This window comes from Asterias amurensis, chromosome 18 (assembly GCF_032118995.1).
Source record: "Asterias amurensis chromosome 18, ASM3211899v1".
NCBI classification, from domain to species: domain Eukaryota; kingdom Metazoa; phylum Echinodermata; class Asteroidea; order Forcipulatida; family Asteriidae; genus Asterias; species Asterias amurensis.
Genome location: NC_092665.1, coordinates 4,181,232 through 4,206,810, shown reverse-complemented (window position 1 = coordinate 4,206,810; position 25,579 = coordinate 4,181,232). Strand labels below are relative to the sequence as shown.

Here is a 25,579-nt window from a genome sequence, read left to right as displayed (position 1 = left end):
GATTATGGAGGATAGAGGATCATAAACCCAAATATCAATAGGAGACTTTTGGGACGCTTGGTGGCAGCAGACTTACCAGGTATATTCCATAGACCTTATCGCAAATACCAATGCGCAAGCGCAGACTGTTGAATGAGGTGCATTGTGGGATAGATATGAATCAAATTTGTAACCAGCTAGACCACAATGCACCTAATTCCAAGCTTTACGCGCGCGCCCCAGTATTTGCGAAAAGGTCTATTGTTCTCGGTAATGTGCGCATTCTCAGAGCTACGTAAACAATGGAAATTTACCTGTAGGTATGCTGCCACCTAGCGTTCCAAAGTCTCCCATTGCTCATCACTAATAGAGTGGATGATAGTATTCTTACTCGGTGTACCCCCAATGTATGCATTAAATAACAAGCCTGTGAAAATTTGAGCTAAATCAGTCAATTTGAGTGGATGGTGCAAGTTTAAGGGCACCTGTGGGCAAGTGGGTACTAATGGGAGATAATAAATTTTAAATGGTGACTGATCTTTTGACATTGCACCAGTCCTCCATTAAAGCCGTTGGACACTTTCTGAACAGAACATAAATTAAAAGTTCACAGATTTACAAATAACTTACAGGGTTTACAGACGGTAATGGTGAAAGACTTCCCTTGAAATATTATTCCATGAAAAGCTTTACTTTTTGAGAAAACATTAAAACAACTACTCGATATCGAGAATAACGGATTTATTTTAAACACATATCATGACACAGCGAATGGCGGAAACAAGGGTGGGTTTTTCCCGTTATTTTCTCCCGACTCCGTTGACTGATTGAGCCGAAATTTTCAAAGGTTTGTTATTTTATATATAAGTTGTGATACACGAAGTGTGGGCCTTTGGACAATACTGTTTACCAATGTTGTGCGATTGCTATAAACATATAACCAAGTTTCACAAAATGTTATATATATTTTACACGTCGTCAATGTATTATTTTGTTTTATCTGCACAACAACATTTTGTAACTCCACATACAAATCCAGTACCACATGTACATACCAGGGTCAATGCCGACCTATACACTTGCACCAGCACCGTTGATGTATATACCAGCCACAAACCATTTTGGAGCCGGTATCAACGGCAAAATAGCCAGATCAACCGGCGTCAAAATGTCATCTAGAAAAATCGAAGGAGGACAAAAATCGATTTTAAATTCTGAGCCCTTCACCCTGGTCATGTACAAGAGTTGCATTTCAATCCCAGGAGTTCGTCAGACGGCTCTTTTGGTTTGGATTTTGTTTATTCCCGGTGAACGTTTTAGTTACAGGATGGAGACACTCTGCAAAGAGTCGTCGGGTTTTTAGTAGCGACTGTTGCCTGCAGCACGGATGCTAGCGTCTGGGTCTGGGGTGCAAGCGTAATAAATTGACAAATCTTGGTGTAGATTTCAACAATTCCATATTGGGTCATAGTGACGTAAGATTCTAAAAAATAAACAGGCAATTCCTGTAACAACGGGGGAAACAAATAACACTAAAAATAACCAGTGGGTTATTATGCAACCGCTTTATTTTATTCCCACTCATAATAAATGCATTTCGCAGCCTTTATCCAACTGTCTCTAAAAACTGCTCACAAAATATGTCATTCTATTCTGCTGCTGGCAGCAAATTGAATAGATTCTTTGAATGAATGAAACTAGTGTATATCTAGACTGGGCCCCATGTACCAGCTATTCAGATCCAGTGATTTCATTGGGTATAATGATACCATTGGATAAATGCAGTGACTGAAAGCTACCGTAACTGGGTTTGTTTTGATTGGTCTGATGTCACCTCGGTTGGCCAATCAATTAAACACAGATATGGAAAGCTTACTTTCGGTCGTCCGCACGTGTGTGTCCACGTGTGTGGTAGTATGTATACAGTACATGCATGCTGGATACGGTACTTGCTTGGTAATGTTAGTGTAGAATTTGTGCGTATCTCTATGAGAGGTCAAAGGTCAAACCACACGCCGGTTTTTGGCCGGTCTCTGGCGTTGTTCACGAGCCTCGAAGAATGACGTCAGACGTTCAGGCTAGTGTATAATATCATGTTTGCTGGAGGCAGTTTAGAACAATATTGGGGAGACTTTTATGAGACGCTAGGTGGCGGCAAACATCCAGATAAAACAAGTTTCACTGAATTGTGCGCATGCTCGCTACGTGAACAATGGCAAACTCTATGTCGATCTACCGCCGCCTACATGTATTCTCCCGAAGTCTGTTTTTTACGACAACGTTCTATAGTGAAGGAAACCTTACCCGGATATGATCATTCTGTGAAAACACACACTAAGCTTATTTTGACAATGTCACATCAAATGCTTTTCTCACCCATAGAGTATAAAACACGTCCTTTTAAAAATTAAATGTGGCAATTTAAAATGGTCTCTATAGGCCACCATACTCCCATGCATAATGACCGGCGTCTACAGTGAATAATTATTGACTAGTGTCTGAGTGTAGGCAGGTGCTTCGTGACGTCATCACGCTGTCTGCCGGTGGGTACTAGAGTTGCAATTACGGGAACTCAAGCTACGGTACAATAAGTTTAGTGTCGATAGGGAGCTCTTTAAAAGGCAGAGAATCTAGGGGAAAATGAGCCCTTCAACCGTCTTCTATTTTCCTTACATAGAGTATTACTCGGTGTGCGGGGGTTTTCTGCACACTATGCTCGCCTTACTTAATAATATAATAATAATAATGAAAACATTTATATAGCGCCCCACAAAGAACGGAGCGCTTTACAATATACAAAGAAACAAACAATGCAAAGACTAAGATACAAACAAAAAACAGTACAAGCAAAAACAAAAAATGGCCAGATTAAACAAATAAATGGGTTTTGAGCATATTTTTAAACCGTTCCAGTGTGTTGGCTTCCCGGATGTTACGGGGAAGGGAATTCCAGAGCCGGGGAGCAGCGGCTTGAAAGGCATGATCTCCTGCGCGTGATTTAGTTTTGGTGATGTGAAGAAGTGTTTTGTCGTACGATGAGCGGGTGGCATAGGCGGATGATTTGAACGAAATGAGTTCTTGAAGATATGAAGGTGCTGTAGAGTGAATACGTTTGAAAACAATGACGAGAAGTTTGAAATTAATCCGGGCTCGAATTGGTAGCCAATGTCAGAAGTTTCACAACTATTATAAAAGCTCGAAGGGTGTATCATCGTAACGTTTACTCTTGGTAATCACTTTGATATTTAAATGTTAATTTATATTTTGTTTCTAACCTCACTTATTCGAATACGTTCATTTGTTGGTTTTATGTGATGTAACTTGACATGATGTAGTTTATGGCTAATCCAACCCCATTATTAGGTTCCTGACAATAATGGCAATAAAATTTACTTGGTTATGAGTACAGCAGCTTTCGACAAAGTATACCATTTTAAAATTAATTTTACTTTGAAGTAATGTTACGGGGAAATTATATCAATTTTAACTCCACCCCCAACATTTTAATGAGAGAAGCGTTTACTGACATTAACGTCTCTCAGATTGGGTATTCCCATCATGAATTAAACTTCCTGTGTGAAAATCCCTCGTTCCGGATTTTTGGCGGTATTTCAATAATCTTTATCTACGACATCAATGATAAGCATGTGTACAAAATAATAATAACCGCAACAACCAACATGGCAACAAGAAACCAAACTACGTGTTGTCATTGACTTGTTAATTACTCACCGGTACTTGAATTGCATATCCGCGAACTTGTTCCCAGGAGGGTTGATGGGAGTCAGTCTGGGGTCGAGGAATCCAACACCTATTGCTCTGATAACCTGATTGTATATAGAGTATCTCTATGTATGTAATGACTCATCTGGCTGTTTGTTAAAGGCAGTGGACACTATTGGTAATTGTCAAAGACTATAGCCTTCATAGTTAGTGTATCTCAACATATGCATAAAATAATCAACCTGTGAAATATTGAGCTCAATTGGTCATCGAACTTGCGAGATAACAGTAAAAGAAAACACACCTTTGTCACACGAAGTTGTGTGCGTTTAGACGGTTGATTTCGAGACCTCAAATTTTAAATCCGAGGTCTCGAAATCAAATTCATGGAAAATTACTTCTTTCTCGAAAACTATGGCACTATAGAGGGAGCCGCTTCTCACAATTGTATACCATCAACTTTTCACCATTACTCGTCACCAAGAAAGGTTTTATGCTATTTATTTTGCGTAATTACCAATAGTGTCCACTGCCTTTAAAGAAAATTCCGTCAATTTCACCAAAGTCTTCCTGACACAGATTTAAGACGAGTTAATTTCCGTATCCATAGACGTTAGGACGCATTGAACCCATCCTATAAGTTACTCGTCATAACTCGAGACAGGATTAATCCAATCGTTTCGTGAAATCGGCTGCTGAACACGTTTGATTGTTAAAGACCAGTATTCTCACTTGGTGTATTCTATTCCCAACATAAAACAACAAACCTGTGATTATTTTGATTCAATTGGTCACCGAAGTTACTTGAGAATAATTAAAGAAAAAAACACCTTGTCGCATTACCTTATGTGATTCTAGAAAAGGCTTAAGCTGAAGTCGTTGTTTCAGTGAGAAACTACCCCTTCTTCAAAACTTGTTCTTTCAGAGGGAGCCGTTTCCTCACAATGCTCTGACTATCAACATCTATCCATTGATCGCTAATAAGTAAGTTTGTATGCTAACAATTATTTTGAGCAATTACCAATAGTAGTACCTTTAACTCAAGACAAAATGAGATAAAGTCAAGTGCTATACTTGACTTTCCTTAGCGAAGAGGTCATTACACTTTGTTCTCTTCTCTTCTCTCTACTGACAGAAACTCATCAATTCATTTATAACAAATCAGTCTTCCCGGAGGGGACCCCGTGACATTTTGACATTTGAAGTTTGGATTTAAGCCTCCCGAGACAGTTGTTATAATATGATTTCATCTAGGAATGATACTGCAGCCATGCATGTTGCTTTATTAATAATGTTGTTTTATGTGTGTTGATCCTTGGTTGTAGAGGGATGGGCCTTCCAACCCCGAATCCACCCTCTTGACCCCCCCCCCTCCCTTCCCCCCAAAATACAATGCAAGACTACAAAGTATCTGACCAAAAAACCACGAGACAAATTCGTTGTTTACCATTATATACAAAGAGGAAGAGATATGAATAGTACAGCTCGTCTCCTGAAGACGAGCATACTGATCGAAATGTCGAGACAACACTCCCACAAAAGAGATTTGCACATGGTTGTACCCGCAAGTTTACTATTTATTTTATAGTTTATTCCTATTTATCCGTACCATGCAAATCTTCAAACAAAACTTATTATTTACCAACAACGGATGATCCAACCAGTTTAGATGAGACAGCAAAATATGGCTTGCTGATAATAATGTTCATGATCATGCTGGTCAAGGTGTTTCCCGTATCCTTAGTTAACAACAGGATACACACGGCACTTTCCATTTGAGTTTCCGTTTCTCGGAATTGAACCGCGTACTTTTGAGATTATGTTTTTTTTACATCACAATCTAGGGTTGGCTAGCCGCAGAAAAAAAGTATATCCTTGAGAGCTTTTCACATGAATAATGTTTATATATAAACATTACCATACTGTAAAAGAGACTGGGTTTAATTTCATAAAGCTGTTTGGCAGAAAATACTGCTTGACAAACTTATTTGCTAAGCAGAAATTGAGTGGGGCACCAGTTACAATGTAAACTGAAATAATTGTTTGCTGGTTACCTGTTTATGTTAAGCAATACTTTTCTGTGCTTAGCAATACGCAACTGACCATGCGATTCGGTAACTCAATGTAACGTTGTTCTTGCTCTCCTGTAAAACAGTCATTGATTATCAAAATATGCAGCGAGTATTAATATACACATATTGACTGGCAATGAGGTAACATCTTGCTTGTTTTGTATACTCTGGGGCCAATCTCATGGAGCTGCTTAAGCAAATTTGCTTAAGCACGAAAACTTAGCATAACAATTGAGTGGAGTCTTGGCCGGTAATCTGGTTTTACTAAGCAAGGATTTGTTTCGCTTAAGCAAAATTTTGCGCTTAAGCAGCTCTATGAAATTGGGCCCTGGTTGGCTGAAACACGGTCACGTGGGATAAACTAACATAGTCTTGTGATCGCGCGCACGTGCTTTGCGGGAATAGTACCCGGGCGGGCACTTGTCTGGACTTGGACCGTGAACAGCAACTTCATAACTTCCTTTCTTTTCCAGATTTATGTTTCGTATTTCTTATTTAAGACAAAGGTGTGTTATAAAACACATATTGACTGGCATAATTCGGCGGCCTCGGGAAATAGGTCCCTCTTCTAGTCACTCAAAGTTCCTCGGGGAATAGACGTACACTAGTGACCTCATTGCCAGTCAATATGTGTATACTATTCTACTTTCTACCAGCTTGCAATATGTATGAGTTCTTTTTCTTGTTGTCCTTGAAATAATCATGGATTTAAAAGCAAAAAATGAAACGAGTATGTACATGTAATAGAGTTTTTTATAAGGTACTTTATCTTCCACTTGTTTATAACCAGCTTGAAATTTATATGGGTTCTTTTACATTTTCAAGTGTGTTTTTCTCAAACCGAATCTAGTTCAATTTAGTCAGCTCATATGACGTGTTTAAATGCAGCTTGGGTACTTCGCAGTGAATTTTACATATTCTTGTCAGATTTGTCAAAGACCCTCAAGTGTCTATGTGGGTCATGTTACACTTCGGGCTAAATACCATGGGAATATTATAGTACACTTTTGTGTTATATTATGCCATCAAAAAAAAACGCCAGCGGTTGTATCTTGTTGAAATGGTTAATAGGAAACTCACACAACCATTGTACACGTAACCACAACTAGTATAGGGGGGTTAAGCTGCACGTTCCGCATGAACGTGACCGTTAACGTCAGATAAATTGTGTCGTTAAAATCTCACGTTGTAAGCATACGTGAAGTTACAAATTTTCACTTCAGGTATGTACGTGTGCGGAGACGTCATACGCGAGCAGGCAATGAGCCCAAAGTGGTGACGTCAGAAACAACACAATATTATTTTGACGTTCACGTTCACGTTCGCGGAGCGTGCAGCTAAACCTCACTGATGTTATTTTCGTAAGCGTATTGCTTCGTGTCTCGCTTTGGTTGCATCACAGTTTGAATGGTGGACAATTTAAGATAACTTATTTAAAATGTCTAATATAATAAAGGGAAACTTGAAATAGTTATTCGACGCCTAAATGCATATGCAGCAGCAGACGATCGTAAGTGCAGTGACTGTAGGTGTTTGTAGCTGACAACAACGCCACTTAGAAGAAGTCCATTCATAATGCAGAAGTTGAAAGATTACGTCACTGCAAGCTTATAAATATAATATATATTTCACCTGACACATGAACAACAATTGCATGAAAATCATGTTTAAGTACATAGTTTGGATTTTTCTTTAATTATACAACAGCTTATAAGAGGCCTTTAGTTCGTTTCATGTCACATATTATGATTATAAGCAGCATACTTCCCAAGACTCTAAATATACGTGATCTCAATGGTTGAAAGTGACGTCCCATATACGGTCCCTTCATTTATACAACGGATACTGCTTTGGCTCCGGCTTACTTATCAAGCCGGAAGTACGTGTCTACCATGCGTTGTGTTCCGTTGCGCAATGCGTAACAATGGAAGTAAATACCAATATTCGCAACCGCGCTACGACTCGATTCTTACTTGATTATATTACTCGGTTATACTACTTTGTTCTATTACTCGATAACTTACTCGGATATTTTTGATTATATTACTTTGTCTTATACTACGCGGTGATATCACTCGATTGTAGGCCTACTACTTGATTATTGATTATATCAATACATGTAGTTGGTTAAATTACTTGACTGTCTTACTCGGTTATAGGCCTACTACTTGATTATATTACTCGATTATATTACTCGGTTATACTACTTGATTATATTACTCGATTATATTACTCGGTTATACTACTTGATTATATTACTCGATTATATTACTCGGTTATACTACTTGATTATATTACTCGATTATATTACTCGGTTATACTACTTGATTCTATTACTCGATTGTATTACTCGATTATATTTCTCGGTGATATTACTCAGTTATATTACTCGGTTATAATTAAATACTCTGCAATGTTACATATAGTTTAGTATTCCGTTGAAGTTCAATCTCCTATTACGATTTAAGATTGCCTATTCTGAACCTTAGGCAGGTATATTATTGTGGTATAACACATACGCTATGGAAATGAATGAAAGCTGGTAAGAAGGATGGGAACAAAATATTATGAAAGAAATATGAAAACCTAACAGCCGTATGCTACACTAAACAAATATATATACAAAAACCAACTGTTTATGTCGGGATTTAAGAAGAAGGAATTTCATAAACAGCGTCTCCAATCCTCCTCTCGATGACTATTCAACTACTATCTGCATGCTCACAATTATCAAAAACTATAAATTTGAGTTTTATTACAATTCACGCAAAGAGGGTGTGTCAGTGTTCGTAGAAGCCGTGGTACTCGTTGGTTTAGGATTTGATGTTTTGATATGGACTCTCAGCTGAACTCGGTGGCTTGCTGACCACTTCATAGGCGGTGCTAGTGCTGCCCTCTGGCCGGGCGTAGTCATATTCATGGCTGTCTGTTTCTACTTCAACTGGTTGGGAGTAGGTTTCTTGTGTGGTAGTTGTAGCCGTAGTAGGTTCCATATAGACTTTATTCTTGTCCTCCGTTGGTTGCAGCTCCATGTAGGGATCAGCTTTGGCTACATTGGTTTCCTTCTCCTTGGTGATCTTAAGATGTCGATGTTTGATGAGGAGGAAGATGTTGACAATGAGAGAGACAATGAAGAGGATGAGAATGATGAGGAAGGCTACGAGCCACGGTGTACCAACCACGTTAGATGTATTGGTCGTGGTGGGATAGGCTTGACAAAGCTGGCAATAAGACATATCAAAGTTAGCTTGGTCAGTAGTTGGTTTGCGTGACGGTTGAACGGTCATGGTGCGGTGAGAGTCTATTGAAGTTGGCTCTACTGATGAGATCGGGTGTTGTGGAGTTGTCATTTGACTAATAGTTATTGGTCCGATCGTGCATGACCTTTCCATTCCTGTGAATGGTGTTGAGCCTTTGGAGTTCGGGCGGATTTTACATTCATAAGAACCATCGTCATCAGCTGCAGTAACACTCAGCTGTAATGATTCCATTTGTTCTTTGCTATCTCTATCGTAAGTCCATGCATAGACGACACTATTCGTAAAAATCTGTATCCGTACCGTTGGGTTTCCTATCTCAGTAGTGCAGCTCATGTTTACTGTCGCTCCTTCTTGTACAGTGAAAGGACCATTAGGGATGCAGATGGGGTACATGGCAGATGGGAAGTAAAGCACTGTTAAAGAGAGAGGTTGCGCTTTTACCACTTCAGGGTTATTCGGTTCGTTAAAGTCCCTCACTTGACAACCGTAAATCACAGCTGTGTCCTCCCTGGTAGCAGTAAAAGCAAGTATCTCAACCTTATCTTGAGCCCCAGACGCCAGTATAGAAAGCTTGAATCTCGAATCCACACTCATTCCATTCCGGGCTATTGCTACCTCCTGGGCCTCCTCCTCCATCCGCGTCCACTCAATGATATAACCCACCATTAAGCCAGAAGCTTGACATCGTATATCCACTACGTTACCCTCTACAGGATCACCCACTGGTGATACCTTAGTGATTGTCACACTCTGTGCATTGACTGCTACGAGTGTCGTATCCAGAGAACACATCAGCAACAGATGAATTAACCAGCAACCTCGACCCATGATTGTTGGAGAGTTTACTTGCAATCAAAAGCAAAGCCGAAGAAGACACTTTAATAAAATGGAGGTTTATTTCCCCACTGTGTTTATTGAAAACCTCAGATTATTTCCCACTCTATGTAAATGGCATTGCCAATCACCACAATGGGCCTTTCATTTCTCATATTCTTAAAAGACTAACAGTGCACATGAACTTCCTGGTAGTTGAATTGATCCGGGTACTAAACCAGCAGTTCACTGTGACGTGGTATCAGGCTCATTAAATACATCAACATTGATTCGTAACTCATGGAAACACTGAACCAAAAATACATAAAAACTTGAAACTTATGCAGAAGTCAACGCAGGCAGTTAAAGAAAACCCACAAACTAATTTAATCCTGTATCTAATTGAGATATACGTTTGTCTCTCCATTGCTCTTAATACTGTGCGGAGTTTCTGCTCCATAAAAAGTTATTGTTTGTATAGCAGACCCTTAAAGACAGTGGACACTGTTGGTAATTGTCAAAGACCAGTCTTCTCACTTGGTGTATCTCAACATATATGCATAAAATAACAAACCTGTGAAAATTTGAGCTCAAATTGGTCGTCGAAGTTGCAAGATAATAATGAGAGAAAAGAACACCCTTGTCACACAAAGTTGTGTGCTTTCAGATGCTTGATTTTGAGACTTCAAATTCTAATTCTGAGGTCTCGAATTCAAATTCGTGGAAAATTACTTCTTTCTCGAAAACTACGTTACTTCAGAGGGAGTCGTTTCCCACAATGTTGTATACTATCAACAGCTCTCCAATGCTCGTTACCAAGTCAGTTTTTAATTCATTATTTGTTTTGAGTAATAACTAAACGTGTACCTTCCCTTTAAAACGAGACATAAACTAACTTTGTGCGTATTTTAGTTGTATCTGACGTTTTGACGTTCACGTTCACGTTCGCGGAGCGTGCAGCTAAACGTCACTGATGTTATTTTCGTAGCTTACTAAAACAAAATGGAGGAATTAGGTAGACTTCATGTCTCGCTTTGGTTGCATCACAGTTTGAATGGTGGACAATTTAAGATAACTTATTTAAAATGTCTTATATAATAAAGGGAAACTTGAAATAGTTATTTGACGCCTAAATGCATATGCAGCAGCAGACGATCGTAAGTGCAGTGACTGTAGGTGTTTGTAGCTGACAAACAACGCCACTTAGAAGAAGTCCATTCATAATGCAGAAGTTGAAAGATTACGTCACTGCAAGCTTATAAATATAATATATATTTCACCTGACACATGAACAACAATCGCATGAAAATCATGTTTAAGTACATAGTTTGGACTTTTCTTTAATTATACAACAGCTTATAAGAGGCCTATAGTTCGTTTCATGTCACATATTATGATTATAAGCAGCATACTTCCCAAGACTCTAATTATACGTGATCTCAATGGTTGAAAGTGACGTCCCATAATACGGTCCCTTCATTTATACAACGGATACTGCTTTGGCTCCGGCTTACTTATCAAGCCGGAAGTACGTGTCTACCATGCGTTGTGTTCCGTTGCGCAATGCGTAACAATGGAAGTAAATACCAATATTCGCAACCGCGCTACGACTCGATTCTTACTTGATTATATTACTCGGTTATACTACTTTGTTCTATTACTCGATAACTTACTCGGATATTTTTGATTATATTACTTTGTCTTATACTACGCGGTGATATCACTCGATTGTAGGCCTACTACTTGATTATTGATTATATCAATACATGTAGTTGATTAAATTACTTTACTATTTTACTCGGTTATAGGCCTACTACTTGATTATATTACTCGATTATATTACTCGGTTATACTACTTGATTATATTACTCGATTATATTACTCGGTTATACTACTTGATTATATTACTCGATTATATTACTCGGTTATACTACTTGATTATATTACTCGATTATATTACTCGGTTATACTACTTGATTCTATTACTCGATTGTATTACTCGATTATATTTCTCGGTGATATTACTCAGTTATATTACTCGGTTATAATTAAATACTCTGCAATGTTACATATATAGTTTAGTATTCCGTTGAAGTTCAATCTCCTATTACGATTTAAGATTGCCTATTCTGAACCTTAGGCAGGTATATTATTGTGGTATAACACATACGCTATGGAAATGAATGAAAGCTGGTAAGAAGGATGGGAACAAAATATTATGAAAGAAATATGAAAACCCAACAGCCGTATGCTACACTAAACAAATATATATACAAAAACCAACTGTTTATGTCGGGATTTAAGAAGAAGGAATTTCATAAACAGCGTCTCCAATCCTCCTCTCGATGACTATTCAACTACTATCTGCATGCTCACGGTTATCAAAAACTATAAATTTGAGTTTTATTACAATTCACGCAAAGAGGGTGTGTCAGTGTTCGTAGAAGCCGTGGTACTCGTTGGTTTAGGATTTGATGTTTTGATATGGACTCTCAGCTGAACTCGGTGGCTTGCTGACCACTTCATAGGCGGTACTAGTGCTGCCCTCTGGCCGGGCGTAGTCATATTTATGGCTGTCTGTCTCTACTTCAACTGGTTGGTAGTAGGTATCTTGTGTGGTAGTTGTAGCCGTAGTAGGTTCCATATAAACTTTATTCTTGTCCTCCGTTGGTTGCAGCTCCATGTAGGGATCAGCTTTGGCTACATTGGTTTCCTTCTCCTTGGTGATCTTAAGATGTCGATGTTTGATGAGGAGGAAGATGTTGATGATGAGAGAGACAATGAAGAGGATGAGACTGGTGAGGAAGGCTACGAGCCACGGTGTACCAACCACGTTAGATGTATTGGTCGTGGTGGGATAGGTTTGACAAAGCTGGCAATAAGACATATCAAAGTTAGCTTGGTCAGTAGTTGGTTTGCGTGACGGTTGAACGGTTATGGTGCGGTGAGAGTCTGTTGAAGTTGGTTCTAGTGATGTCATTGGGTGTTGTGGAGATGTCATTTGACTAACAGTTATTGGTCCGATCGTGCATGACCTGTTCATTCCTGTAAATGGTGTCGAGCCTGTGGAGTCCGGGCTGATTTTACATTGATAAGAACCACCGTCATTAGCTCCAGTCACACTAAGCTGTAATGATCTCATTTGTTCCTTGGTATCTCTATCGTATGTCCATGAATAGGTGACACTACTCGTAACAATCTGCATCTGTACCTGTGGGTTTCCTATCCCAGTAGTGCAGCTCATGTTTACTATCGTTCCTTCTTGTACTGTGTAAGGACCATTAGGGAAGCAGAAGGGGTACGTGGCAGATGGGAAGTAAAGCACTGAAAAAGAGAGAGGTCGCGCTTGTACCACTACAGTGCTATTCAGTCCAACAGAGTTCCTCACTCGGCAACCGTAAACCACTGCTGTGTCCTCCTTGGTAGCAGTAAAAGCAAGTATCTCAAACTTACTTTGAGCCCCAGACACCAGTATAGAAAGCGTGTATCTCGAATCCAAACTCATTCCATTCCGGGCTATTGCTACCTCCTGGGAATCCTCCATCCTCGTCCACTCAATGATATAACCCACCATTAAGCCAGAAGCTTGGCATTGTAGCTCCACTACGTTACCCTCTACAGGATCACCCACTGGTGATACCTTAGTGATTGCCACAATCTGTGCATTGACTGCTACGAGTGTCGTATCCAGAGAACACATCAGCAACAGATGGATTAACCAACAACCTCGACCCATGATTGTTGGAGAGTTTATTTGCAATCAAAAGCAAAGACGGAGAAGACACTTTATGAAATGGAGGTTTATTTCCCCACTGTGTTTATTGAAAACCTCAGATTATTTCCCACTCTATGTAAATGGCATTGCCAATCACCACAATAGGCCTTTCATTTCTCATAACCTGTTTACTGCATAAGGAGTTACTCATGGGTGAAGTTTGTTTTCAATAGTTCCAAAGTTATGCAAATTTAGTCTTTCAACAAAACATATTCTTAAAAGACTAACAGTGCACATGAACTTCCTGGTAGTTGAATTGATCCGGGTACTAAACCAGCAGTTCATTGTGACGTGGTATCAGGCTCGTTGAGTACATCAACAATGATTCATAACTCATGGAGACACTGAACCAAAAATCCATCAAAACAAAACTTATGCAGAAGTCATTACAATCAATAAAGAGGGTGAGAGTCATTTCTAACGAAAAAGTCTGAAACTTTGATACAAATTCAAAGGTGTGTTGAAATGATGCCATTTGTTCCGTTATCTTCACTAGGCCGACATAAAAAGTCTGAATTCAACCCCTGGGGTAATATTCCAAAAAGCTTCTAGAAACAGTGTCCAAAGCACTATAGAGAATGGGCAGGATTTCTTTATTTGTGGGAAAAAAATATTGTCTAATTTTATTCACTAGGCCGACATAACAAGTCTGAATTCAGCCTAAAGTATGAACAATCTCATACCCGAATAAAGAAACCCAAAACGATTTGTAACAAGAAATTGCTTCAATTTGTTTCAGACGAGAATATCTCAACCCCATTGGTTCTATACCATAACAAGTGAATAAAAGGGGAGCTACAAGTTCCTACACGGCCGTTTAAAGCCGTCAGGGTCGAGTTGCAAAGTGATAAAGGCTCGAGCCGAAGGCGAGGGCCTTTAGCGCACGGCAACGACCCTGCAAGGTTTTAAACGGACGTTTAAGAACGAGTCACTACTCTTTTATTCCCATTCATAAATGCCCTTTTGTTAAAAAACGTTAACAAATACAATTACAGACACTGTGACAATTGAAAATTCGAGATTAAAAAAAAAAAATCAAAAACTTTGTAAAGAGTCCGTTGTGCGTAGGTTGTGTGTACGCGCGCGCGCTTAGAAATATATTACGCGCGCGCGCTGTTACTAATAGTTATGAATTGCATTCCGCGTATCTTGCGCGCCTGACACGCGGAAGCCAGCCGGTCATAAACACTGGTCATTATCAACCGTTTAAACACCCCCACGTGACACGCTCTCCATCAATAGGAGTAGATAAACTGTCTGGGGTATTTATGAATAGAATATTATATTTCGCCTGAAATAGAAATAACGATCGGAAGAAAATCATTTTTAAAATTCAAAGTTTGGATTTTTCTTTTACATTGGTTTATTATAAACATCAGCTCTGCATACAAAATACATATATTTCATTATTTTGATGATTTATAAGCAGCTTAATTCCGATCCTCGTATTATACCTGACCTCGTTGGTTGAAAGTGACGTCAATTACCCGTTGCATAACAAAGGACACGGCTTGGGCTCAGTCTTATCACGCCAGGAAGTGTACATCAAGCTTTGCGAAATTGCGCAGCGCGCAATGCTATAAACAGAAAGGTACAATAACGCGCGCAAATTCCATTTACTCATATTTCGTAATGTACAATGTCCGTCATTTATTTTGAAAACGTGTGTTTTCGGCGGAGTTTCAAACAAGCAGACGGAACCCCAAGCCAGAGCCTAAACCAACGCCGTGGTTTCAGACAAAGCTACATACAGTTTCAAATTTAGCAGCTACATGCGGCTGTGGCTAGATCACCATGTTTGCTTAAATTGTTGCACAAGCTGGCCCTAGCAACACCCTCAGCAGCAGCCACAGCCATCTGGCCGCCATTTTGGACAAACACTCCATAATTATGACAAGACAAGATATGAAACGGCAAAATGAGCGCACTGTACACTACGACTATAATATAAGCAATTCAAATACACTTTTTATATATATTTGGTTGGCGGTAACACCATGTGTGTATCTACTTGCCAGGTATAGATACGTGTTACCGCAAACCAAATATACATTGATATCTCACTGAATGCCTCAAATCATATATACAACTTTTATGTTATACACTAAACTGTTAAGCGTTTGGGATTCAAAATGGCGAACAGATTGTCAGCCGGAGCTGAAATCAATTTCAAATCAAATTTTTAATATTTATATTATTGACCTTACTTTATAATGAAAAAACTAAACTCAATATGAGTTAGTACACAAGACGTGAAAACGTGCTAGTATAAAGTCCCAATAAGGTGCCAGTATAAACGTGCCAGTATAATACAGTACCTGATTATTGAAATAGACTTCCTCAAAATGCCTATCTATCATGTCCTTTCGATACCGATTAACGCAATACGGGAAATGTAGCCAGGTTTAGATTTAAACAAGCTGTGATTGAAATAGCTACATAGATATGCAAAGTACTGGAAAAGCTGTGGCTATGAGTATTCATCAATTCATACAAGGAACTTCTTATGTAGTTTACTTATTTTCTGGAATTACTCTATGAATCAGGAATCATCATGGTTTTATAAAAGTCTTTGTATATTATTTATTATTAATAAGATAATTCTTAGTAGTTCTGTTTAAATAAAAGTTTAAAACAAATTAATGTCTGTGTATTTGTCGAGACGCAATGGTATGGTTATTAATAATCAAGGTAATGTACTCAAACATTTACGATAGAGCTTTAAGAGGACAATCAACATGTTCAATGTTGAAAGGTTTTCAATTTTTCCTCAAAGTTGTGGGTAGGTTGGTGAAATCGAAATTCAGTTTTATGCTGTGGGAGGAAAACTCAAACTGAAGAAGCACTTTTTGGCAAGGATATATAGATTTATTAACAAACGAAACAGAAGCGTGAATTTCATTCTTGATTAAAACTGCCAAAAAAAGTTGTTTGTTTGAGTCAGAAAAAGCCACAGAAAACTACAGATATTTGAGACCTTTGATGTAGGGTAGGCTATCTAGGCCTCTATTCATGTGAAGCATTACTTTGTTCTACGTTTAAAGACAGTGGACACTATTGGTAATTACTCAAAATATTTATCATCATAAAACCTTTCTTGGTAACGAGTAATGGGGAGAGGTTGATAGTATAAAACATTGTGAGAAACAGCTCGCTCTGAAGTGACATAGTTTTTGAGAAAGAAGTAACTTTCCACTAATTTGATTTCGAGACCTCAAGTTTAGAACTTGAGGTCTCGAAATCAAACATCAGAAAGCACACAACTTCGTGTGACAAGGGTGTTGTTTTCTTTCATGATTATCTCGCAAATTCGACGACCGATTGAGCTCAAATTTTCGCAGGTTTGTTACTCTATACATATGTTAAGATACACCAACTATGAAGGCTAGTCTTTGACAATTACCAATAGTGTCCACTGTCTTTAAAGATTGTAATATACGAGCCATTCATCAATTAGAAAACGAAAACGAAAAAAATTTGGGAAAACAAAATCGTTTGTTTAAAGTTACATCTGAATTGGCCCTAAATACCGTAAACTGGCATACCTTACAACGGTAAAATCTTGTATAATACAATAATGAGACGGATTAAACTGAATGAACTGAAGGGAACAGATATCTTATCCACAAAACAAATAATGTGAAAGAAATATGAAAACCCAACAGCCGTATGCTAAACAAAACAGAAATACACAAAAACCAACAAACTGTTTATGTCGGGATTTAAGAAGAAGGAATTTCATAGCAGCGTCTCCAATCCTCCTCTCCGTGACTATTCAAATAAAATACACTCTGTTCATAATAACCAAATACTCTAGATTTGCAGAGTATAAGTACAATTCACGCATAAATGTCGTGTCAGTGTTCGTTTGCAAAACAGGTAAAAACTGGGGTAGTTGTTTTAGGATTTGATGTTCTGATACTGTCTCTCAACTGAACTCTGTGGCTTGCTGACCGCTTCATAGTCGGTGTTGGTGCTGCCCTCTGGCCGAGCGTAGTCATACTCATGGCTGTCAGTCTCTACTTCAACTGGTTGGTAGTAGGTATCTTGTGTTGTAGTTGTAGCCGTAGTAGGTTCCATATAGACTTTATTCTTGTCCTCCGTTGGTTGCAGCTCCATGTAGGGATCAGCTTTGGCTACATTGGTTTCCTTCTTCTTGGTGATCTTAAGATGTCGGTGTTTGATGAGGAGGAAGATGTTGATGATGAGAGAGACAATGAAAAGGATGAGAATGATCAGGAAGGCTACGAGCCACGGGGTACCATCTACGTTAGATGTATTGCTCTTGCTGGGAATGGTTTGACATGGCTGGCAATAAGACATATTGATGTTAGATTGGTCAGTAGTTGGTCTGAGTGACGGTTGAACGGTCATGGTGGGATGAGAGTCTGTTGAAGTTGGTTCTAGTGATGACATCGGGTGTTGTGGATATGTCATTTGACGAACAGTTATTGGTCCGATCGTACATGACCTGCTCATTCCTGTAAATGGTGTCGAGCCTGTGGAGTCCGTGTGAATTTGACATTGATACGAACCACCGTCATTAGCTCCAGTCACACTTAGCTGTAATGATCTCATTTGTTCCTTGGTATCTCTACAGTAAGTCCATAAATAGACGACACTACTCGTAAGAATCTGCATCTGTACCGGTGGGTTTCCTATCTCAGTAGCGCAGCTCAAGTTTACCGTCGCCCCTTCTTGAACGGTGAAAGGACCATTAGGGATGCAGATGGGGTACATGGCAGATGGGAAGTAAAGCACTGTCAAAGAGAGAGGTTGCGCTTCAGCCCATACAGTGCTACTCAGTCCAACAGAGTTCCTCACTTGGCAACCGAAATCCACTGCTGTGTCCTGCTTTGTAGCGTTAAAAGCAAGTGTCTCAAACCGAAATTGAGCACCAGATGACGTCAAATGAAGCTTGAATCTCGAATCCACACTCATTCCATTCTGGGCTATTGCTACCTCCTGGGAATCCTCCATCCTCGTCCACTCAATGATATCACCAGTAATCAAGCCAGAAGCTTGGCATCGTAGCTCCACTACGTCACCCTCTACAGGATCACCCACTGGTGATACCTTAGTGATCGTCAAAAGCTGTGCATTGACTGCTACGAGTGTCGTATCCAGAGAACACATCAGCAACAGATGAATCAACCAACAACCTTGACCCATGATTGTTGGAAAGTTACTTGCAATCGAAAGTAAAGACGAAGAAGACACTTTGTGAAATGGATGATTTACTTCTCGACTGTGTTTAGTGAAAACCTCACACTATTTTCCTCGATGTAAATGGCATTGCCGTTCACCACAATGGGCATTTGATTTCTCATAACCTGTTTACTGCATAAGGAGTTACTCATGTGTGAAGTTTGTTTTCAATAGTTCCAAAGTTATGCAAATTTAGTCTTTCAACAAAACATATTCTTAAAAGACTAACAGTGCACATGAACTTCCTGGTAGTTGAATTGATCCGGGTGCTAAACCAGCAGTTCATTGTGACGTGGTATCAGGCTCGTTAAATACATCAACATTGATTCGTAACTCATGGAGACACTGAACCAAAAATACATAAAAACTTGAAACTTATGCAGAAGTCAACGCAGGCAGTTAAAGAAAACCCACAAACTAATGTAATTCTGTATCTAATTTGGATATACGTTTGTCTTTCCATTGCTCTTAATACTGTGCGGAGTTTTTGCTCCATAAAAAGTTATTGTTTGTATATAGCAGACCCTTAAAGCCATTATACACTTTCGGTACAGACAAAAACAAAAAAGTTCACAGATTTACAAATAATTTACAGGGTTTACAGAAGGTAATGGTGAAAGATTTCTCTTGAAATATTACTCCATGAAATGCTTTACTTTTTGAGAAAACATTAAAACAATTATCAATTCTCGACAACGAGAATTACGGATTTATAGTAAACACATGTCATGACACGGCGAACGAAACGTGCGGAAACAAGAGTGGGTTTTCCCGTTATTTTCCTCCGATGACCGATTGAGCCTAAATTTTCACAGGTTTGTTATTATAAGTTGTGATGCACGAAGTGTGGGACTTGGACAATACTGTTTACCGAAAGTGTATAATGGCTTTAAAAGCACTGTACACTTTTGGTAATTGTCAAAGACCAGTGTTCTCACTTGGTGTATCCCAACATAAGCATAAAATAACAAGCCTGTGAAAGTTTGGGCTCAATTGGTCATCGAAGTTGCAAGAAAAATATGGAAAAAAAAACACATTTGTTGGACGAACATGTGTGCTTTCAAATAGGAATAAAAGACTTCTAGTTAGAAGACTTCTAGTTAGAAGACTTCTAGTTAGAAGTCTTTTATTATTTTAGTGAGAAAAAACCTCTTTCTCAAAAACTACGTTACTTCAGAGGGAGTCGTTTCCCACAATGTTTTATACCATCAACAGCTCTCCAATGCTCGTTACCAAGTCAGTTTTTAATTTAATTTTTGTTTTGAGTAATTACCAAACGTGTACCTTCCCGTTAAAACGTGACATAAACTAACTTTGTGCATATTTTAGTTGTATCTAAATATTTGCGAGAAACACCTGTACATGACATCCAAAGTGGATTTGTCTTAATGAATACTAGTTCATAAGTCGATAGGGGAATAGCAATTATAAGTGCATTATTGCTTGAAGGCAGGTTGTTTCCTATTCTCTTTCAATATTCCCGCCCGATTGACACTAAATCCTCACCCATATGTAAATTTGGAGTGAAGATAAGAGGCGGTAGAAGGATGAATATAAGATTTAGGATATAAGAACATATATATTTTTGTAATATCAAGATGTCGGGCCTGCATGATTAGGTTTTGTAAAGGGCAAGGGCACCAAGGCATTTTCTACTTGGTATTAAAAAGGGCATCCCTATATGAGGAAATTGTTATTTCTACTGGAGCGTTCAAGAGCGCTAAGGCAATGACGAGGGGGCATGGAGGCAATCGCCTCTGTTGCCTCCATAAAGTAAGGCCTGAGATGTAAATACGGATATGTTTTACTGTTTATTTGGTTTTAAAGACACTGGACACTATTGGTAATTGTCAAAGACCAGTCTTCTCACTTAGTGTAACTCAACATATGCATAAAATAACAAACCTGTGAAAATTTGAGCTCAATTGGTCTTCGAATTAGCGAGATAATAATGAAAGAAAAAACTTGAGGTCTCGAAATGAAATTCGTGAAAAATTACTTCTTTCTCAACAACTACTTTACTTCAGAGGGAGCCGTTTCTCACAATGTTTTATACTATCAAATTCTCCCCATTACTGGTTACCAAGATAAGGTTTTATGCTCATAATTATTTTGAGTAATTACCAACAGTGTCCACTGCCTTTAAGTTTCCACGTGTACTACATCTCTTTCTCTTATAGGGTTTTGATACAGGATATTGGAAGATTATGTATATATCAGATGCAATATTGCTATAAACTGTAGGATACCTCCAATAAAATATTTAAAACGTATACCCCAATATATCCGTATGCCAAATGATATATCATCCAAAGAAGTGTTGATAGGGGATTTTCTACAGAATGAGATATTTAGAAACAGAAGATGAACTGTGCCAAGAGATAAAAACAAAAGGACATTGGATACCCTATTGCTTAAAGGCAGTGGACACTATTGGTAATTGTCAAAGACTAGCCTTCACAGCTGGTGCATCTCAAAATATGCATAAAATAACAAACCTGTGAAAATTTGAGCTCAATCGGTCATCGAAGTTACGAGATAACAATGAAAGAAAAATAACCCTTGTCACACGAAGTTGTGTGCGTTTAGATGGTTGATTTCGAGACCTCAAGTTCTAAACTTGAGATCTCGAAATCAAATTCGTGGAAAATTACAACTTTCTCGAAAACTATGGCACTTCAGAGGGAGCCGTTTCTCACAATGTTTTATACCAACAACCTCTCCCCATTACTCATTACCAAGTAAGGTTTTATGCTGATAATTATTTTGAATAATTACCAATAGTTTCCACTGCCTTTAAATGCATACATAGCCCTACTAAATTTTGTATACGTATATTTAGGTATAAGATTGTCTGTACTTTCACCTTTTATAAATACTAATGGACGGATCAGTTAGGTGCAAAATCCCTGGAGATAAGGACGATGATGGTAGCCTCAAAAGGAATCCATTTGTAATCTTAAAGGCACTGGACACCTTCGGTAATTGTCATAGACCAGTCTTCTCACTTGGTGTATCTCAACATATGCACAAAATAACAAACCTGTGAAAATATGAGCTCAATCGGTCGTCGAAGTTGCGAGATAATAATGAAAGAAAAAACACCCTTGTCACACGAAGTTGTGTGATTTCAGATGCTTGAGTTCGAGACCTCAAATTCTAAATTCTGAGGTCTCGAAATCAAATATTTTAGTGAGAAATAACTTCTTCCTCGAAAACGACGTTACTTCAGGGGGAGCCGTGTCTCACAATGTTTTATACTATCAACCGCTCTCCGTTGCTCGTTACCAAGAAGTAAGTTTTATGCTAACAATTATTTTAAGCAGTTACCAATAGTATCTGTTCCTTTAAGCTTGTAGATCAAGACAAGGATGGTGTTCTAGAGTGAATGTCGTGCCCCTGCATACACGATCACACCATTTACCCCGAACACGCTCCAACGGAAACAGGCGATATGAGAAAGTAAACGATGAAAGGTCACTCTGTAGCTATGGTAACGCCATTTTAGTTTTATAGAGCATTGTGTCAAGGAGGAAGGGCAATACTGGCGGGGGGGGGGGGGGGTCGGGGTGTAATGGGGCGTTGTGCGCATTAAACTCCTTGCCATTCATCAGCGCGGAGTGAGGGTGGATTCTTGATAATAAAGACGATACGAGACTAATAAATTATTAATCTTGTATGATTTCAGTATGACAAAATAATATTCAATAATCTGTAACCTTTCAAATGTCATCATTAATGTCTATTCTGCCCTCCTAATTTTAGATTATACGTTTCAAAATTCATTCGTATCCCAATTCTTATCATTGACTCTTTATTTTCTACCATTGGATCTTTAACTCACCGTGGTCTAGTGGCTAGACTGCAGGACTTGCAATCATAAGGTTGTCGGTTCGAATCATACCAAGGTAACCGATGATTTCACAATGACCAGAACAAGTATTGTCGTGATATATATTTACTGAGAATTAAACCACAATATCTTGATTTTTGGCAATTCATAATCTTTTGGCGTGAAACCTATGTTTCCAGGAGAGAAAATGGCTATTGGAGTTATGTTTTTTTTTCTGTATATAGAATTGCCATATTCGAAAATTGTCCTTATTTATTTTAAAGGATTCCCTTTTTTAATTGCACTACGATAGTGGCAATTTTGACGTACAGACAAAAAATTGCTGACGTAAAGATCATCTAAACAAACAAACAAACAAACAAACAAACAAACAAACAAACAAACAAACGACTAAAACACAAACAACCAAAAACAACAAACTAACAAACAAACAACTTAACACCACAATTAACAAACAAACACCACAATATTAACAAACATTCCTGCGTCCTTCACTCCTTCCGCCCACTCCCATCCTACACACCAATTGAGTTTCATCTTAAGCCCCTTTCACACGAGAGCAGTTTAGCAAAGGTCCCTTGCTAAATTGTTTCGAGTTTTTGAAATTTGACAAAAATGTGTGAAAAGACAACAAATTGGTTGAGAAGATTTCACTTGGGATCCTGGAAACAAGGGACCCCTGCTAAAATTGCTCTCGTGTGAAAAGGGTTTTACTAAAAGTCGTATCTCAATCATCCTTCTCTTTATTCTAATCTTAAAGTCTCTCAATTGTGTCTGTCACAGTTCCTTATCTAGCACTACCCTAAATTAATATATAAAACCAATTCACAGACGATGTTATTTAACACTCTGTTGAAGTTGGGAATTAGATAGAGCTTTTAGAATTAATGCATAAATCACAACCCCAAATCTTTCCTTTCATTTTTAACACAATTTCAGAAAACAGCATGATTTTTGTTTGTAACTAAACACCAACAATTGTTATCCATTCGTGTAATCCGAGACTAGATTCATGCATTCTGAGCGAAAAATACTCGACGAGAAACAAAGAACTAAAGATGAAGTGTTTAGAAGTGTCTTGATGAGAGATCGTGCACTTCCTGTCTGTTGAAAACCTGCCTCGAACAAAACTCCCGGCGTTACAGGCACTGGACACCTTCGGTAGTTATTCAAAACAATAATTGTTAGCACAACAACTTACTTTGCAATGAGCAATGGAAAGCTGTTGATGGTATAAAACATTGTGAGAAACGGCTCCCTCTGAAGTAGCGTGTTTTTGAGGTAATTTCTCAATCAAATAATAAATTAAAGGCTTCAGCTAAAGCCTTTTATTGTGCATCTTAAAGTACACAAAGTTGTGCAACTAAGAAGACCAATTGAGCCCAAACTTTCACAGGCTTTTTATGCATAGGCTATGTTGGGATACACCAGGTGAGGGTTTTGGTCTTTGGCAATTACCAAACAGTTCCAGTGTCTTTAAGGTATTAATTTTTAAAGAAATGGTTTGAAAATTGTCAACAACAGCCAATACTGAATCAGACTTATTTTACATAAACGCTTTATGATACAATGGTTAAAATTGTATTGGAAACGAGTTTAACAAATCTTAATGTTAGGCCTTCTCTCGTTTCATTTCCTCTTTGATGGGTCAAAGTGAAAAGAACGATACATGAAATAGCAGTTGATGTAGTTTCAACAGCAGTCTGAAAGAGCGAAGAGTTGACTTAACCTCTTTTTGTTATGAAGATGTGCAGTGCCCGCCACGAGAGACACAAATATGATCGTCATAAAATTGCATTTAAGTGCTCCATTTCTAACAAACCGGACGAACTAATAACAGCAGAGCGGCGGGATCACTTATCCCTTGGGGAGTTACGATATGAAACAGTCGTTCATTATCATAATCTACATGCAACAGTCGTCTCATCCAAAATAGTATTTATTGAAAATGACGTAAGGCTGGTTTAGATCTGGCGAACTACAAGATAATGCAACATTTTTTGACTGAACTTTTTTTCTTATTTCAAATATCGTATATTTCACATGATGTCACGTAATGTGGTATATAAGAAGGAGTTTATTGTTCTCACTTTTTAAGGCAGTGGACACTATTGGTAATTACTAAAAAATTCTTAGTACATAAAAACTTACTTGGTAACGAGTAATGGGGAGCTGTTGATAGTTTGTAACCTTGTGAGAAACGGCTCCTTCTAAAGTCACGTAGTTTTTGAGAAAGAAGTAATTTTCAACGAATTTGATTTCGAGACCTCAGAATTTGATTTTGAGTTGTTGAAATCAAGCATCTGAAAGCACACAACTTCGTGTGGCAGGGGTGTTTTACTGTCATAGTTGTCTCGCAACTTCGACGACCGGTTGAGCTCAAATTTTTAAGGTTTGTTAATTTATGCATAATGTTGAGATACACCAAGTGAGAAGACTTGTCTTTGACAATTACCATTAGTGTCCAGTATCTTTAATGAAATATTGATGATAAGTATAGGTTGCCTTGAAAATGGGTTGTGATGGGAGAGCAGAGAATCTAAAAATGTCACACACAATGCACAGACTGCTTCCCAGCAAAACAACTTAACGACGTACGTAAGAAAAAACCTAATGGATAAATTGTTGCCCACTAGTGCTGTTAATAAAAAAAAGCGCACTATATACAACTCAGTGACAGTCATTTATAGCAGATTCAATTGTACCACGCATCCTCCGAGACTAAAAGTGAAAATATAAAAGTCCAGTTTAATTACGTGGAGTTGAACACTATATTTGTTGTTAATAACGAAAGCAATTACCTCCATGTCCCTTGCCATTGTCTTAGCTCCTATGTATGATTGAAAAAAAGTACAATTTCAAACACTTCCCGTAGAAGAGATACACCCTAAGGCAA

At 38.4% G+C, this 25,579-nt stretch overlaps 4 protein-coding genes across 4 annotated transcripts in view; 1 reads left to right on the top strand and 3 right to left on the bottom strand.

Moving 5' to 3' along the window:
- LOC139950727 (von Willebrand factor A domain-containing protein 5B1-like) overlaps window positions 1-25,579 on the top strand; it is a 92,569-nt gene that overhangs the window by 31,708 nt on the left and 35,282 nt on the right. The gene's annotated exons all lie outside the window — the stretch shown is intronic.
- On the bottom strand, window positions 7,366-9,955 carry LOC139950734 (uncharacterized). The gene has a single exon (XM_071949528.1). The coding sequence runs from the start codon at window positions 9,860-9,862 to the stop codon at window positions 8,588-8,590; it is 1,275 nt and encodes a 424-aa protein (XP_071805629.1). The 5' UTR covers window positions 9,863-9,955; the 3' UTR covers window positions 7,366-8,587.
- Window positions 11,158-13,676, bottom strand: LOC139950682 (uncharacterized). The gene has a single exon (XM_071949474.1). It carries the CDS (start codon window positions 13,581-13,583, stop codon window positions 12,312-12,314), a length of 1,272 nt encoding a protein of 423 aa, XP_071805575.1. The 5' UTR covers window positions 13,584-13,676; the 3' UTR covers window positions 11,158-12,311.
- On the bottom strand, window positions 15,009-18,855 carry LOC139950741 (uncharacterized). The gene has a single exon (XM_071949536.1). The coding sequence runs from the start codon at window positions 18,792-18,794 to the stop codon at window positions 17,523-17,525; it is 1,272 nt and encodes a 423-aa protein (XP_071805637.1). The 5' UTR covers window positions 18,795-18,855; the 3' UTR covers window positions 15,009-17,522.